This window comes from Zea mays, chromosome 2 (genome assembly GCF_902167145.1).
Source record: "Zea mays cultivar B73 chromosome 2, Zm-B73-REFERENCE-NAM-5.0, whole genome shotgun sequence".
Taxonomy (NCBI): domain Eukaryota; kingdom Viridiplantae; phylum Streptophyta; class Magnoliopsida; order Poales; family Poaceae; genus Zea; species Zea mays.
In genome coordinates, this window is record NC_050097.1 from 223,410,745 (window position 1) to 223,429,515 (window position 18,771).

The following is an 18,771-nucleotide window of genomic DNA, read 5'->3' on the forward strand; positions in this document are numbered from 1 at the left end:
TTACACTTTCGATATTAGGCATGTCCAACTAGGAGTGGACATACGGGGATCAGATAGATTAGGTACTAAAAATTGTTACCCGATTTCGACTCAAAAAAATAATACTAGAAATTTTGGGTACCTAATAATTCAGATTCGAGTTTGGTTATTACTTGATATACCTAAAATTATCAAAACCAACATTTTCTCTCAAAATTCTAGTTATATTTCAAAACAATAAATAACGATGCCTCAAATCAAATAATCCTTTGTGTCAACTAACAACAAATCAATCATTAAGCTACCATACCGAATAGTCTATCCATTCATTTTTATTTATTATGTCTTAGTTCAAAATTGAATTAACGAGCAACAAATATTCAAGAATATAGATAATAATAGATTTACATTGCACTAAGTCACTCGTCCTTATATTAGGATAGAAGAGCAAAGATTTGGAACATTTCGTTTCGTCAGGTACCGGTGAAAGTTACATCGGACTACATGAATTAAATTCGGAATTTTGTAATTAGTATTCGAAATTGTAATGGGATATTTCAGGCCCTGGTTTAGATTGTTCAAATTCAAGAATTGGACATCAGCTATTTTGCTCGCCCTTTTCTGTAAAGGCAGAAGAACACTGTATGTAACTTACGGTGTTTTTGTATCGCAAGCTCCCAGTTGCGATAGCATAAACGGCTGACTTTAAGACCAGCCGGACAGAATTATTGTTCATCATTTTTATGCTTTAGATGGTATTTGTTTTGTAGGGACTAATTGATAGTCGCCTAGAGGGGGGTGAATAGGGCGAAACTGAAATTTACAAATATAAACACAACTACAAGCCGGGTTAGCGTTAGAAATATAAACGAGTCCGAGAGAGAGGGCGCAAAACAAATCCCAAGCGAATAAGCAAGTGAGACACGGAGATTTGTTTTACCGAGGTTCGGTTCTTGCAAACCTACTCCCCGTTGAGGAGGCCACAAAGGCCGGGTCTCTTTCAACCCTTCCCTCTCTCAAACGGTCTCTCGGACCGAGTGAGCTTCTCTTCTCAAATCAAAGCCGGGAACAAAACTTCCCCGCAAGGGCCACCACACAATTGGTGCCTCTTGCCTTGATTACAATGGAGTTGTGATCTCAAGAACAAGTGAGAAAGAAAAGAAGCAATCCAAGCGCAAGAGCTCAAATGAACACGGCAAATCACTCTCACTAGTCACTAGGGCTTTGTGTGGAATTGGAGAGGATTTGATCTCTTTAGTGTGTCTAGAATTGAATGCTAGAGCTCTTGTAGTAGTTGAGAAGTGGAAAACTTGGATGCAATGAATGGTGGGGTGGTTGAGGTATTTATAGCCCCAACCACCAAAAGTGGCCGTTGGGAGCCTGTCTGCTCGATGGCGCACCGGACAGTCCGGTGCACACCGGACAGTTCGGTGCACACCGGACAGTCCGGTGCACACCGGACAGTCCGGTGCCCCCTGCCACGTCATCACTGCCGTTGGATTCTGACCGTTGGAGCTTCTGACTTGTGGGCCCGCCTGGGTGTCCGGTGCACACCGGACAGGTACTGTTTGCTGTCCGGTGTGCCAGCATGGGCGAGCCTGCCCTCTGCGCGTGCAGAGCGCGCATTAAATGCGCGGCAGAGAGCCGTTGGCGCGGAGATAGCCGTTGGAGTTTCCCGAAGCTGGCGAGTTCCTGAGGCCGACCTCCCTTGGCGCACCGGACACTGTCCGGTGTACACCGGACAGTCCGGTGAATTATAGTCGAGTCGCCCCTGGAAATTCCCGAAGGTGGCGAGTTTGAGTCTGAGTCCCCCTGGTGCACCGGACATGTCCGGTGACACACCGGACAGTCCGGTGCGCCAGACCAGGGGTGCCTTCGGTTGCCCCTTTGCTCCTTTGTTGAATCCAAAACTTGGTCTTTTTATTGGCTGAGTGTGAACCTTTTACACCTGTATAATCTATACACTTGGGCAAACTAGTTAGTCCAAAGATTTGTGTTGGGCAATTCAATCACCAAAATTATTTAGGACTAGGTGTAAGCCTAATTCCCTTTTAATCTCCCCCTTTTTGGTGATTGATGCCAACACAAACCAAAGCAAATATAGAAGTGCATAATTGAACTAGTTTGCATAATGTAAGTGTAAAGGTTGCTTGGAATTTAGCCAATATAACTACTTACAAGATATGTATGGAATGTTTCTTTCTTATGTAACATTTTGGACCACGTTTGCACCACGAGTTTTGTTTTTGCAAATTCTTTTGTAAATCCTTTTCAAAGTTCTTTTGCAAATAGTCAAAGGTACATTAATAAGATTTGCAAAGCATTCTTCAAGATTTGAAATTTTCTCCCCCTGTTTCAAATGCTTTTCTTTTGAATTAACAAAACTCCCCCTAAAAGAGATCCACCTCTTAGTGTTCAAGAGGGTTTTGATATACCATTTTTGAAATACTACTTTCTCCCCCTTTTGAACACAATAGGATACCAATTGATAAATACTTTTGGAAAGCACTAAGTTTTTGAATTTGGTGGTGGTGCGGTCCTTTTGCTTTGGGCTCATTTCTCCCCCTTTTTGACATGAATCGCCAAAAACGGAATCATTAGAGCCCTCGAAGTAATTTCTTCCCCTTTGGTCATAAGTAAATGAGTTAAGATTATACCAAAGACGAAATCCGGTCCTTTTGCTTTGGGCTTTTACTTTCTCCCCCAAAGACAAGGTCCTTTTCTTGGAGCGATGGCGAAGGATGAGTTACGGAGTGGAAGCCTTTGTCTTCGCCGAAGACTCCAATTCCCTTTCAATATACCTGTGACTTGGTTTGAAATAGACTTGAAAACACATTAGTCATAGCATATAAAAGAGATATGATCAAAGGTATTCAAATGAGCTATGTGTGCAAGCTAGCAAAAGAAATTTCTAGAATCAAGAATATTGAGCTCATGCCTAAGTCTGGTAAAAGATTGTTCATCAAGAGGCTTGGTAAAGATATCGGCTAATTGATCTTTAGTGTTAATGTAAGAAATCTCGATATCTCCCTTTTGTTGGTGATCCCTAAGAAAATGATACCGAATGGCTATGTGCTTAGTGCGGCTATGCTCGACGGGATTGTCGGCCATTTTGATTGCACTCTCATTATCACATAGCAAAGGGACTTTGGTTAATTTGTAACCGTAGTCCCGCAGGGTTTGCCTCATCCAAAGCAATTGCGCGCAACAATGACCTGCGGCAATGTACTCGGCTTCGGCGGTGGAAAGAGCGACCGAATTTTGCTTCTTTGAAGCCCAAGACACCAAGGATCTTCCCAAGAACTGACAAGTCCCCGATGTGCTCTTCCTATTAATTTTGCACCCCGCCCAATCGGCATCCGAATAACCAATCAAATCAAACGTGGATCCCCGAGGGTACCAAAGCCCAAACTTAGGTGTATAAGCCAAGTATCTCAAGATTCGTTTTACGGCCGTAAGGTGGGATTCCTTAGGGTCGGATTGGAATCTTGCACACATGCATACGGAAAGCATAATGTCCGGTCGAGATGCACATAAATAAAGCAATGAACCAATCATCGACCGGTATACCTTTTGATCCACGGACTTACCTCCCGTGTCGAGGTCGAGATGCCCATTGGTTCCCATGGGAGTCTTGATGGGCTTGGCATCCTTCATTCCAAACTTGGTTAGAATGTCTTGAGTGTACTTCGTTTGGCTAATGAAGGTGCCCTCTTGGAGTTGCTTGACTTGGAATCCTAGACATCTCGAATTTCTGTGTCGTGATCCTACTAAACTCTTCACATGTAGACTCGTTAGTAGACCCAAATATAATATCATCAACATAAATTTGGCATACAAACAAGTCATTTTCAAGAGTTTTAGTAAAGAGTGTAGGATCGGCCTTGCCAACTTTGAAGCCATTAGCAATAAGGAAATCTCTTAGGCATTCATACCATGCTCTTGGGGCTTGCTTGAGCCCATAAAGCGCCTTAGAGAGCCTATAAACATGGTTAGGATACTCACTGTCTTCAAAGCCGGGAGGTTGCTCAACATAGACCTCTTCCTTGATTGGTCCGTTGAGGAAGGCACTTTTCACGTCCATTTGATAAAGCTTAAAGCCATGGTAAGTAGCATAGGCCAATAATATGCGAATTGACTCAAGCCTAGCTACGGGTGCATAGGTTTCACCGAAATCCAAACCTTCGACTTGGAAATATCCCTTGGCCACAAGTCGTGCTTTGTTCCTTGTCACCACACCATGCTCATCTTGCTTGTTGCGGAAGACCCATTTGGTTCCTACAACATTTTGATTGGGACGTGGAACTAAGTGCCATACCTCATTTCTAGTGAAGTTGTTGAGCTCCTCTTGCATCGCCACCACCCAATCCGAATCTTGAAGTGCTTCCTCTACCTTGTGTGGCTCAATAGAGGAAACAAAAGAGTAATGTTCACAAAAATGTGCAACACGAGATCGAGTGGTTACCCCCTTATGAATGTCGCCGAGGATGGTGTCGACGGGGTGATCTCGTTGTATTGCTTGGTGGACTCTTGGGTGTGGCGGCCTTTGCTCTTCATCCTCCTTGTCTTGATCATTTGCGTCTCCTCCTTGATTATTGCCGTCATCTTGAGGTGGCTCATTTGCTTGATTTTCTACTTCATCAACTTGAGCTTCATCCTCATTTTGAGTTGGTGGAGATACTAGCGTGGAGGAGGATGGTTGATCTTGTGCTTGTGGAGGCTCTTCGGATTCCTTAGGACACACATCCCCAATGGACATGTTCCTTAGCGCTATGCATGGAGCCTGTTCATCACCTATCTCATCAAGATCAACTTGCTCTACTTGAGAGCCGTTAGTTTCATTAAACACAACGTCACATGAGACTTCAACTAGTCCAGTGGACTTGTTAAAGACCCTATATGCCCTTGTGTTTGAGTCATAACCAAGTAAAAAACCTTCTACAGTTTTAGGAGCAAATTTAGATTTTCTACCTCTTTTAACAAGAATAAAGCATTTGCTGCCAAAAACTCTAAAGTATGAAATGTTGGGCTTTTTACCGGTTAGGAGTTCATATGATGTCTTCTTGAGGATTTGGTGAAGATATAACCGGTTGATGGCGTAGCAGGCGGTGTTGACCGCTTCGGCCCAAAACCGGTCCGGTGTCTTGTACTCATCAAGCATGGTTCTTGCCATGTCCAATAGAGTTCGATTCTTCCTCTCCACTACACCATTTTGTTGAGGGGTGTAGGGAGAAGAGAACTCATGCTTGATGCCCTCCTCCTCAAGAAATCCTTCAATTTGAGAGTTCTTGAACTCCGTCCCATTGTCGCTTCTTATTTTCTTGATCCTTAAGCCGAACTCATTTTGAGCCCGTCTCAAGAATCCCTTTAAGGTCTCTTGGGTTTGAGATTTTTCCTGTAAGAAGAATACCCAAGTGAAGCGAGAATAATCATCCACTATTACAAGACAATACTTACTCCCGCCGATGCTTATGTAAGCAATCGGGCCGAATAGATCCATGTGGAGTAGCTCAAGCGGCCTGTCGGTCGTCATGATGTTCTTGTGTGGATGATGGACTCCAACTTGCTTCCCCGCCTGGCATGCGCTACAAATCCTGTCTTTCTCAAAATGAACATTTGTTAATCCTAAAATGTGCTCTCCCTTTAGAAGCTTATGAAGATTCTTCATCCCAACATGGGCTAGTCGGCGGTGCCAGAGCCAACCCATGTTAGTCTTAGCAATTAAGCATGTGTCGAGCTCAGCTCTATCAAAATCTACTAAGTATAGCTGGCCTTCTAACACACCCTTAAATGCTATTGAATCATCACTTCTTCTAAAGACAGTGACACCTACATCAGTAAAAAGACAGTTGTAGCCCATTTGACATAATTGTGAAACAGAAAGCAAGTTGTAATCTAAAGAATCTACAAGAAAAACATTGGAAATAGAATGGTCAGGAGATATAGCAATTTTACCCAATCCTTTGACCAAACCTTGATTTCCATCCCCGAATGTGATAGCTCGTTGGGGATCTTGGTTTTTCTCATATGAGGAGAACATCCTTTTCTCCCCGGTCATGTGGTTTGTGCACCCGCTGTCGAGTATCCAACTTGAGCCCCCGGATGCATAAACCTACAAAACAAATTTAGTTCTTGACTTTAGGTACCCAAACTGTTTTGGGTCCTTTGGCATTAGAAACAAGAACTTTGGGTACCCAAACACAAGTCTTTGATCCCTTGTGTTTGCCCCCAACAAATTTGGCAACTACCTTGCCGGATTTGCTTGTAAGCACATAAGAAGCATCAAAAGTTTTAAATGAAATAGCATGATCATTTGATGCAATAGGAGTTTTCTTTCTAGGCAACTTGGCACAGGTTGGTTGCCTAGAGCTAGATGTCTCACCCTTATACATAAAAGCATGATTAGGGCCAGAGTGAGACTTCCTAGAATGAATTTTCCTAATTTTGTCCTTGGGATAACCGGCATGGTACAAAATGTAACCCTCGTTATCCTGAGGCATGGGAGCTTTGCCTTTAACAAAGTTGGACAATCTCTTAGGAGGGGCACTAAGTTTAACATTGTCTCCCCTTTGGTAGCCAATGTCATCCTTAATGCCAGGGCGTCTCCCATTATAAAGCATGCTACGAGCAAATTTAAATTTCTCATTCTCTAGGTTGTGCTCGGCAATTTTAGCATCTAGTTTTGCTATATGATCATTTTGTTGTTTAATTAAAGCCATATGATCATGAATAGCATTAACATCAACATCTCTACATCTAGTACAAATAGATACATGCTCAACAATAGATGTAGAAGGTTTGCAAGAATTAAGTTCAACAATCTTAGCATGAAGAATATCATTTTTATCTCTAAGATTGGAAATGGTAGCATTGCAAACATCTAGTTCTTTAGCCTTAGCAATTAAATTCTCATTTTCTACTCTAAGGCTAGCAAGTGAAATGTTTAATTCTTCAATCCTAGCAACCAAATCATTATTATCTCTAGGATTGGGAATTGAAACATTACAAACATGTGAATCAACCTTAGCATTTAAACTAGCATTTTCATGTCTAAGGTTGTCAATCATCTCACGGCAAGTGCTTAGCTCACTAGATAATTTTTCACATTTCTCAATTTCTAGAGCATAAGCCTTTTTAACCTTAACATGTTTTTTGTTTTCTTTAATTAGACAATCCTCTTGGGAATCCAAAAGGTCATCCTTTTCATGAATAGCACTAACCAATTCATTTAATTTTTCCTTTTGAGCTATGTTAAGGTCGGCAAAAAGGGAACGCAAATTATCTTCCTCATCACTAGCATTGTCATCACTAGAGGATTCATATTTAGTGGAAGATTTAGATTTAACCTTCTTTTTGCCGTCCTTTGCCATGAGGCACTTGTGGCCGACGTTGGGGAAGAGAAGCCCCTTGGTGACGGCGATGTTGGCGACGTCCTCGTCGTCGGAGGAGTCGCTTGAGCTCTCGTCGGAGTCCCACTCGCGACAAACATGGGCATCGCCGCCCTTCTTGTAATACCTCTTCTTCTCCTTTCTTCTCCCCTTCTTGTCGTCGCCTCGGTCACTGTCACTAGATATAGAACATTTAGCAATAAAATGACCGGGCTTACCACACTTGTAGCAAACTTTCTTGGAGCGGGACTTGTAATCCTTCCCCCTCCTTTGCTTGAGGATTTGGCGGAAGCTCTTGATGACGAGCGCCATTTCCTTATTGTCGAGCTTGGAGGCGTCTATGGGTTGTCGACTTGGTGTAGACTCCTCCTTCTTCTCCTCCGTTGCCTTGAATGCAACGGGTTGAGCTTCGGATGTGGTGGCATCATCAAGCTCGTTGATCTTCCTCGAGCCTTCGATCATGCACTCAAAACTTACAAAATTCCCGATAACTTCCTCGGGGGTCATTTTAGTATATCTAGGATTACCACGAATTAATTGAACTTGAGTAGGGTTAAGGAAAATAAGTGATCTTAGAATAACCTTAACCACCTCGTGGTCATCCCACTTTACGCTCCCGAGGTTGCGCGCTTGGTTCACCAAGGTCTTGAGCCGATTGTACATGTGTTGTGGCTCCTCCCCTTTGCGAAGCCGGAACCGACCGAGCTCCCCCTCAATCGTTTCCCGCTTGGTGATCTTGGTGAGCTCATCACCTTCATGCGCGGTCTTGAGTAAATCCCAAATCTCCTTTGCGTTCTTCAACCCTTGAACTTTGTTATACTCCTCTCTACTCAAAGAGGCTAGGAGTATTGTTGTTGCTTGAGAGTTGAAGTGCTCGATTTGGGCCACCTCATCCTCATCATAGTTCTCATCCCCTACTGACAGTACCTGTGCACCAAACTCAACAACATCCCATATACTTTTGTGGAGCGAGGTTAGATGAAATCGCATTAAATCGCTCCACCTAGCGTAATCTTCACCATCAAAAGTTGGTGGTTTGCCTAATGGGACGGAAAGTAAAGGTGTATGTTTGGAAATGCGAGGGTAGTGTAGGGGGATCTTACTATACTTCTTGCGCTCTTGGCGCTTAGAAGTGACGGAGGGCGCATCGGAGTCGGAGGTCGATGTTGATGAAGTGTCGGTCTCGTAGTAGACCACCTTCCTCATCCTTTTGTGCTTGTCCCCTCTCCGATGCGGTTTGTGAGAAGAAGACTTTTCCTTCTTCTCTTTGTGGTGAGAGGAGGAAGACTTTTTCTCCTTCCGTTTGGAGGAGTCCTTCTTTTTCTCCTTCCTCTTGGTGCGGGACTCTTCCGATGAAGTACTCCCATGGCTTGTAGTGGGCTTTTCGCCGGTTTCCATCTCCTTCTTGGCGTGATCTCCCGACATCACTTCGAGCGGTTAGGCTCTAATGAAGCACCGGGCTCTGATACCAATTGATAGTCGCCTAGAGGGGGGGGGGTGAATAGGGCGAAACTGAAATTTACAAATATAAACACAACTACAAGCCGGGTTAGCGTTAGAAATATAAACGAGTCCGAGAGAGAGGGCGCAAAACAAATCCCAAGCGAATAAGCAAGTGAGACACGGAGATTTGTTTTACCGAGGTTCGGTTCTTGCAAACCTACTCCCCGTTGAGGAGGCCACAAAGGCCGGGTCTCTTTCAACCCTTCCCTCTCTCAAACGGTCTCTCGGACCGAGTGAGCTTCTCTTCTCAAATCAAAGCCGGGAACAAAACTTTCCCGCAAGGGCCACCACACAATTGGTGCCTCTTGCCTTGATTACAATGGAGTTGTGATCTCAAGAACAAGTGAGAAAGAAAAGAAGCAATCCAAGCGCAAGAGCTCAAATGAACACGACAAATCACTCTCACTAGTCACTAGGGCTTTGTGTGGAATTGGAGAGGATTTGATCTCTTTAGTGTGTCTAGAATTGAATGCTAGAGCTCTTGTAGTAGTTGAGAAGTGGAAAACTTGGATGCAATGAATGGTGGGGTGGTTGAGGTATTTATAGCCCCAACCACCAAAAGTGGCCGTTGGGAGCCTGTCTGCTCGATGGCGCACCGGACAGTCCGGTGCACACCGGACAGTCCGGTGCCCCCTGCCACGTCATCACTGCCGTTGGATTCTGACCGTTGGAGCTTCTGACTTGTGGGCCCGCCTGGGTGTCCGGTGCATACCGGACAGGTACTGTTTGCTGTCCGGTGTGCCAGCATGGGCGAGCCTGCCCTCTGCGCGTGCAGAGCGCGCATTAAATGCGCGGCAGAGAGCCGTTGGCGCGGAGATATCCGTTGGAGTTTCCCGAAGCTGGCGAGTTCCTGAGGCCGACCTCCCTTGGCGCACCGGACACTGTCCGGTGTACACCGGACAGTCCGGTGAATTATAGCCGAGTCGCCCCTGGAAATTCCCGAAGGTGGCGAGTTTGAGTCTGAGTCCCCCTGGTGCACCGGACATGTCCGGTGACACACCGGACAGTCCGGTGCGCCAGACCAGGGGTGCCTTCGGTTGCCCCTTTGCTCCTTTGTTGAATCCAAAACTTGGTCTTTTTATTGGCTGAGTGTGAACCTTTTACACCTGTATAATCTATACACTTGGGCAAACTAGTTAGTCCAAAGATTTGTGTTGGGCAATTCAATCACCAAAATTATTTAGGACTAGGTGTAAGCCTAATTCCCTTTCACTAATTTTTATTTTTTTTATTTTATTCAATTTTAGTATCTATATTGCTAAATTCTTGTTTTAATTTTTATATTTGGTAATTTAGTAACTAAAATGTAATATTAGTCCATAGAAACCAAACATCCACTTAGCAAAAATGTAAATATAGCTGTTTTCTTATTTTAGAAAAATCTTTTTCACACTTCCGTGTTTGGGATGAATCTCCAGTCCTGAAGCTGTAATTTATAATATCAATTTAAATAATTTTAAAAATATTTCTAAATTAAATAATAAACAAAATGACTTATGTAAGACCATATTTGGAAGCACATATTTTTTAAGAAACCGATTTATAGAAATTGAGGTGGTTCTAAACATAGCAGTTTATGACTCTGTTTATAGAAATTAGATTCTCAGTTTCTTAAAAACCAAGAAGCTGACCTCTCATCGCTAAAAGATAAAAACCAGTTTCTTATTATGTGTTTGGTTTGAAGTTAAAGTGGGATGAGATCGAGGTGACACTGTTTTCTTGATTTTTTGGGATCATATCGCCACTAAAAGTTAATTCGGTGTTTACCTCGCTTTTACATGACTCTTATCCAAACACTATAGAAACAGTGGTCGCCCTCTTCCATCCTTCTATGTACATCCAACCAAATACATCCTTAAAAACTAGGTTACTTTAAATATGACTTAAATGTCTTCTAAAAGCTTATAACTATAGCTCTACAATTTTCTGGGACACCTAATAATCTGTTTTATCTGTATCAATTTTTTGGAGCTCGAGGTGTACCAAAATATCTGGGGGAAATCTCCACTCTCGCTAACCGGTTTTCGGCGTGATGGCTGATGAGTTGTTCCACGGGAAGACAGACTGAGTCTGAGAGAGAGAGAGAGAAGAGAGAGAGAGAGAGCACACGCAAGACGAGCGTCGCCTTCTCCGAATCCCCTCCTTGCCAAACACGAGCTGCCTAACCAAATCCGTCCACGCTGTCTCGTCCCCTCGGCATCGCAGTCTCCTACCCAAATCGTCCTCGTTTCCTCCTCCCCGAACTGACCCGCTGTTGCCGACGGCTAGTAGGATGACGAAGCTGACCTCGGAGCTACTGCGGCCGGTGGTTCCGGCGGCGGCGCTGGACGAGGCGGCGCTGCTGCGCTACCTGGTGGCCAACGTCCCGGGCTTCCCGGGCCCCGCGCCCGCGCTATCGCTGACCCAGTTCGGGCACGGCCAGTCCAACCCCACCTACTGCATCCACGCCTCCGCGCCCGGCGGGGGGCAGCCCAGGCGCTACGTGCTCAGGAAGAAGCCGCCCGGGGCCATCCTCCAGTCCGCGCACGCCGTCGAGCGCGAGTACCAGGTCCGCTCCGGTTCCATCTCCATCTTCCCGCCGCCGCTCTTCTTCTGCGGAAAGGACGCCAATCCGATGTGCTAGTGGATGCGACCTTGTACGAATCACCCATTGGAATAGTGAATTTATTGTTTCCCTTCCACAGGCAGAGCTGTATTAGTACTAGATTTTGTTAGCAGTATATATCCAGGTTCCAGGGAGAGAAACGGGCAGAATCAGTGCTGATTTCGATATTTTTTGCTGCGTTTTCCTACATGGCATTTTATTGCTTTCCATGTCTAATGCAATGAAATCTTACAAACTGAACCATCCTCTACCGTGGGAACCCTGTACAATTCAGTTCATTAGATAGTTTTTTTCTTCTTCTTCTTCTGAGCATTTCGAAAATCACTTGACAGCGGCGATGTACCTTATGTTATTGGCAAACAACTGCTTGCATCTTGGTCGGCGTGGAACAATTATGTAGTGTTTCCTTTCTTCTAATAACACATATGGGCTTACTCCAGTCATTTCCTATCGGGAAGCAGGTTCTCAAAGCTCTGGGGGATCACACAGATGTTCCTGTCCCGAAGGTTTATTGTCTCTGCACAGATGCAAGTGTAATTGGAACTCCTTTCTATATAATGGAGTATCTGGAAGGAATAATATATCCTGATAGCGCGTTGCCGGTATGATGTTTCCCCCCATGTTCTTATGTACTCTTTTGTACTGGCCAGGAGCCCAGAACTTCAATCTGTTTCTAAAATGTTTCTCGGCATATTTATGAAGCAGTTATTTATTTAGCTTACTAGCACTTTTAGTGGAAACACAGGGCACCGTGCCTATACACAATGTGTGTACCAATAGTAGTAACTTCTAGTTTGTGTTTGTTTGATCCTTTTGTTACAGGGGGTAACTCCATCTAAAAGGCGGGCTATATATTTGTCTACTGCCAAAACTTTGGCTGCTATACACAAAGTTGATATTAATGCCATTGGATTACAAAAGTATGGGAGAAGAGACAATTATTGCAAAAGACAGGTAGGTTCTAATTACTCATTTTCTGCGTGTTGATTCACTCCTCTGACTTATTCCTTTTCTCTCTCCCTCAGTTTAGTAACCTTTACTGAATAATGAGTTTACAAACAAATATGCCCTCTCTTCATTCATGTCTAAATGAACGTACTCTTAAGTGGCAATCATTTAACTTGTTAGTCTACACGCATCGATTTCCAATTATTCTTTTCTGCGTAAATGGATATTGCCTCACAACTTGTAGCTTGATCACTCAGGTTAAGAAAGAGATACCTAGTTGAATTGATCTGTGTGATGTTTTCCTGTGGTACTCCATTGCATTCGAAAATTGTTTCTGTATTGTGTTTCAGGTAGAAAGATGGGAGAGGCAATATCTTGCATCCACTGGCGAAGGGAAGCCTGCACGTTACCAGAGGATGCTTGATCTAGCTCGTTGGTTGAAAGAACATGTACCAGAAGAAGATTCCTCACCAGGACCAGGAACAGGCCTTGTGCATGGTGATTACCGCCCTGATAATCTAGTTTTTCATCCAACAGAGGTCTGGATTTCTGTCATTTGCAAGTGTTTGTGCATTCGTCTGTGTTGGGCATATAATTTTACATGATTTGTAAGACAATTAGATCTGCTTGTATACAGGACCGAGTAATTGGCGTTATTGATTGGGAACTATCTACTTTGGGGAATCAGATGTGTGATGTTGCTTATAGCTGCTTGGTATGTACTTCCTTATTTTGACATCAATCGCCTATATTTAGTGTAAATCATTCCTTTTGCATCATATCTTTTCCTGTTATATTCCGACAATGGTAGTTCATTGAAATTTGAATGTGATGCTGTTTGGTGTACTCGTTCAAAAAGACATTTTACTTACTTTTACTCCGCTCATGGCTCGAGCTAGTTTCAACGAAGAACACATATTTTTTTGTACCATATTTTCCTTTTTTTTACTGCAGAGTGATGACCATCAATAGAGTTGCAAGAGATAAGAGTTATGTAAGATGTTCTGTGTAACCCTTTAGAGCCCGCCCAAATTGAGTGGATCTGATCTCTCTTGTATTGCAGGGCCCCTCTAATGCAGTAAACTGTGCTTGTTAAGCTTACTGGTTTCCTTTTATATTTGGGGCCTTATTATCACTGCCTCTGAATTTGTACCATACCCCATGCTCAATAGCGATATATAAATATTCATTTTATTGCGTTTTTCTTGCTTTTTGTTTCACTATAATGTTATGTTACTTGTTTGGTTGTCTCTGATGACTTTCCTGTTCAGCCATATATTATCGATGCAGCACCCAGTGCAAGGACTTCTTATGGAGGGTTTCAAGATACTGGCATTCCAGATGGAATTCCTCAACTGGAAGAGTACCTTTCTATATACTGCTCTTTTGCTGTAAGCATCAAATACACATATTCCAGGTTGGCAATGGATAAGCCACATTCTATTAGCTGTTTCCCTTCACTTATTCTAAAATATTTCTCAGGCAAGACCCTGGCCTGCTGCAAATTGGAAGTTCTACATTGCTTTTTCTTTGTTTCGTGGGGCATCTATCTATGCAGGAGTATATCACAGATGGACTATGGTACGTGTTCCAAACTCCTGAAATCTGGAAGCTAAGACTTCTTATTTATTCTCATTTACTTGAGCTGGCACACAGGGTAATGCATCAGGTGGTGAGCGCGCTAAATTTGCTGGCAGGGTTGCTAACGCTATGATTGACTGTGCCTGGGACTTCATAAATAGAGTAAATGTCCTGCAAGAACTGCCTTCTAAGGGTAATTATGTTCAGCAATTTCATCTTAACAACCTCCTGGAGTCTTTGTGGATACTGGGTAGGCAATTTGTGTTTTAACCATCCTTTGCATTCAACATTAGGTTCTCAAGTCTTAGGAGCATCGTGGCAAGAATTTCACAGAGAGGAAGAAAGTTCAACTTCTGAAAAGAATCAAGGAAAATTTGTTCCTAGTGAAAAGGTTATGCAGCTTCGAAAGAAACTAATAAAGTTTATCGAAGATCACATATACCCAATGGAGGCTGAGTTCTACAAACATGCACAATCAACCTCAAGATGGACAATTCATCCAGAAGAAGAAAATCTTAAAGCATTGGCAAAGAAGGAGGGCCTATGGAACTTGTTTATTCCGGTATGTTTCACCCCCTTTGAAACCCTGTGTGCTTACATTATTTGAAAAATTCGCCTCATTATTTTTCTTCTGTTAATGGAGGTTCGTCTGTTCTGTAGTTGCTTCATCTATTCTAACTACAATCGTTCATCTGCAGCTAGACAGTGCAGCGAGAGCTAGAAAGCTATTGTTTGAAGACCATTCTCAAATTTCCCTTGGAAGTTCGAATAATCTTTTGCTGGGCGCGGGTCTTACAAATCTTGAATATGGATATCTGTGTGAGATTATGGGACGTTCAGTTTGGGCTCCACAAATATTTAACTGTGGTGCACCTGATACAGGTAACATGGAGGTAAGATAAAAATGATCTTCATTCTATTATGTAGAATAATGGTTAAAGTTATAGTTGGTTTAAAGGTCACAGTGGGGCCCATTAGATCTACCCCCATTTGGGGAAATAAAATATTTCTCAAATTTGTGCTTGGCATATAGTTCTTATCTTTATTTTTTGTCACATTGTGAAAAGTCTTGGATATCAACAATTATATCTGACACTGTTTTCTAGCCATGTAAATATAAAGTACTTTTATATGCAGAAGAATCTTTATCTTCCATTTTCAGTGATTCATTGCAGTTGCTAGTCAGCATGAATAATTTGTTATGTGACAATTCATAATGCATATCAATCAGGTCCTGTTGAGGTATGGCACTAAGGAGCAACAGAAGCAATGGTTAGTTCCTTTATTGGAAGGGACAATTCGTTCTGGATTTGCAATGACAGAACCACAAGTTGCATCTTCAGACGCGACAAATATAGAATGCTCAATATCCAGGTAATGAAAGGGGGAGAAAATGTTTACTGGCCTGTCAATGGTACTCCGTTTGGATGTTAATATTTCATTGCCCGTAGTTGCTTCTCTGTTCCCTTCTCTCTTGCTTGCCTCATTCTGACCCTACTGTAGCTAACATTTTATTTTCCCACTTTTATCCAGGAAAAAGCTAAATGAAAGCTCTAAATAATATATATTTGCATGATATGCTGTTCTCTTGTAATTTAAATAGATGCGCTGTCTTTTTTGTTTGAACTTTATAAGCTCTTATTGTTTTTTTCCTTCTCAATAGGCAAGGAGATTTTTATGTGATAAATGGAAGGAAGTGGTGGACCAGTGGAGCTATGGATCCTAGGTGCAAAATCCTGATATTAATGGTAACTTGCATCTATCTATAGCTACGTGATACTGTGATGGTGTATTGCCTAATTCCGTCTCAATGCTGATTTTATATTTTTTTCATTCAGGGAAAGACAGATTTTTCTGCACCTAAGCATAAGCAGCAGTCCATGATTTTAGTGGACATCAACACTCCTGGGGTGCAGATAAAGAGACCATTGTTAGTCTTTGGTTTTGATGATGCACCTCATGGACACGCAGAGATTACATTTGAAAACGTGCGTGTTCCAGTAACAAATATCCTGCTTGGAGAAGGGCGTGGTTTTGAGATTGCTCAAGTAAGCACAGTGCCTTGCTGTTATTACCAATGCTTTTACTGTAACTTGTGCTTTGTGTGATATATAGATGCTTCGCAGGGAAGACTTGGTCCTGGAAGGTTACATCATTGCATGAGGCTAGTAGGAGCAGCAGAACGTGGCATGAATCTGATGGTAGAGAGGGCCTTAAACAGGACCGCATTTGGAAAGAGGATTGCACAGCATGGTTCCTTTTTATCAGATCTTGCAAAGGTATGCTGGTTCGCTTCAGATAAATGAATCAAGAATTTTCCAGTTTAAACCTGCAATTTTTTCTCTCTCTCTCTGGCATTCCACTAACATGCATGCGGTTGCGGAGTGCAGTGTCGGATTGAACTGGAGCAGGCAAGGCTTTTAGTCCTTGAAGCTGCCGATCAACTCGATCGACATGGGAACAAGAAAGCACGTGGTATCCTCGCGATGGCCAAGGTAATAAGCCAAGCTTCTTGGTCATCACCTTCTTTTTTTAACAATTTTAGCAAAACGATTCAATGGAGCTGGCCTGCCTCCATGCAGGTTGCAGCTCCAAATATGGCCCTGAAGGTGCTTGACATGGCGATGCAAGTTCACGGCGCAGCTGGTGTCTCGTCTGACACGGTCTTGTCGCACCTATGGGCAACGGCTAGGACACTGCGGATTGCAGACGGCCCCGACGAGGTCCATCTCGGGACAATCGCCAAGCTGGAACTGCGGAGGGCTAGGTTGTAACTCGAGGGCGATGTACAGCTCGCCCGTCTTGCGAATGAATAAAGAAGGAACATCACCCGTCGTCATTTAACGTCCATGTGAATACTTAGATGAATAAATAAATCCTACTTTCAGTAGCAGTTACTCTTATTTTCAATAAACCATATATAATATCAATCTTTAATAAATCATATCATTTACTCATCTTCATTAAATTTATCCATCTTCAATAAACCATATTATATATGTGTACATATTTACCTACACACACACACTTATTCTAAGATACTCTAAATCTTGTTGAGTGATTTTTTTCTTCCAAAAAAGGACTCATGTTTGTAATATGTTATTGTAATACTATTATACATATAATAAGTATCAGCGTATGCGAAGGTCACGATTGCGAAGTGCTGGGTTCTAGAAACACATCTCTTGAAGAAGCAATGTGCCACCACTAGCACAGAAGTTGGTAATATCCTTAGAATTTCTTTGGCTTTTGCCTTGTGAAGGACGATGGGAGCATTGTGGGAGGAAGATCAATCACATTGTCCTTGCCTCCATCATCTCTTGTGGGCTCCTATGCATGAGGATTTGGATCCTAATGCGACCATCTCTTGTGGGCTCCTATGCATGAGGGTTTTAGGGTTTAGAGTTTGTAGCAGTCGGCCGTTGGAACCGGTCTTCTTTTTAGGTGTTGCATCCTCAGAGCCTCGGTCCAATCATCTTTGCGTCCTGTGAACTATAAACACAAACATTAGCAAACATATTAGTCCACATGTTATGTTGATCATCAAACACCAAAATTATTTAGACAAATGATCCAGAGTCCATTTTCCTTACAATCTCTCCCATTTTTGTTGATTGATGACAATACAACCACAACAAACAAATATAACAAACATTTTGATGAAAATATGCAATCTACTTGCTAGGATGCATGGATGTCCCTAGAGATTACAAACTTAAGCTTCTCTCTAAATCCATAATCCACATACTTCCTATTTTAGGCCAAAAACACTTGTAGGACCAAAACCACTTGCAAGTTCAAGATTTTAAATTTTTAAATTGGGTGGTATTTGGTGTTTGATATATTTTGAGTTGCTTTGGTCCCTAAAACTTCTCCCCATTTGGAATCAAACACCAAAAAGGAAGACATTAAAAGCATATCAAACACCAAAAAGGAAGCAAATAAGACTTGCCCTAAAAAAGATTTACCACTTGTAGCTCTAAAAGATTACTCCCCCTAAAAGGGTGTTCTCCCCCTTTGAAAGAATATACTCTCCCTTGTCGGAGATTCTCTACTTAGGAAAAGCACATGAGAAAAAGAAGGATAAGATATGATTTGATTAGACTAGATCCCCCTATACATATGTAAAAGATATATTTTAACAACATATGCATTTATAGTATCATGGGCAACATAAGATATGAAATATAATCTAATCAAAATCTAGAGAAGGCATGTAAATGATACCGGTAGTGGAATGGAACCACTTGCATAACTTGAAAACACTTGTAGATTAGTAGTGGAAGCTTATTGTCTTTCTCCTTTTGACTCCATTTTTCTTCAATGAGACTACTACATATAATAGACTTGAAAAAGTATTAGTCTCAAAGACTTAGATTATAGAGTAACCTCCCCTGAAAGTGTGCATACACGTTTTGAATACTTGTAGGAGACATGCGCTTTGATTTTGATATGAAGAGGGGCAGGGAATCTCCTTGCCTCAACCCTCGATGATGAGTGATGAAGTCCCCTGGGAAACTATTTAGAAGAATTTGTGTGGAGGAAGTAGAAAGGACGCCACTAATAATATCTCTCCACACACTTCCAAAACCCATCTTTTCCATAACCTCCAAAAGAAAGGGCCAAGACACGGTGTCAAAGGCCTTAGAAATGTCCAATTTAAGGAGGATTCTAGGCTGCTTCTGAGTATAAAGATATCTAGCAGTTTGTTGCACCATCATAAAGTTGTCTTGCATAAATCCTCCCTTAATGAAACACTTTGGTTTT

General features: G+C 42.5%; 1 protein-coding gene across 1 annotated transcript; it reads left to right on the forward strand.

The window, feature by feature from the left end:
* Window positions 1-10,889: 10,889 nt before the first annotated feature.
* Window positions 10,890-16,894, forward strand: LOC100502333 (uncharacterized). The gene is made up of 16 exons (NM_001363266.1): window positions 10,890-11,418; window positions 11,937-12,077; window positions 12,298-12,429; window positions 12,774-12,962; window positions 13,061-13,138; window positions 13,695-13,814; window positions 13,906-14,004; window positions 14,080-14,197; window positions 14,298-14,566; window positions 14,703-14,897; window positions 15,236-15,378; window positions 15,668-15,752; window positions 15,843-16,052; window positions 16,131-16,283; window positions 16,395-16,499; window positions 16,587-16,894. Exons 1-16 carry the CDS (start codon window positions 11,143-11,145, stop codon window positions 16,776-16,778), a joined length of 2,505 nt encoding a protein of 834 aa, NP_001350195.1. The 5' UTR covers window positions 10,890-11,142; the 3' UTR covers window positions 16,779-16,894.
* Window positions 16,895-18,771: the final 1,877 nt, after the last annotated feature.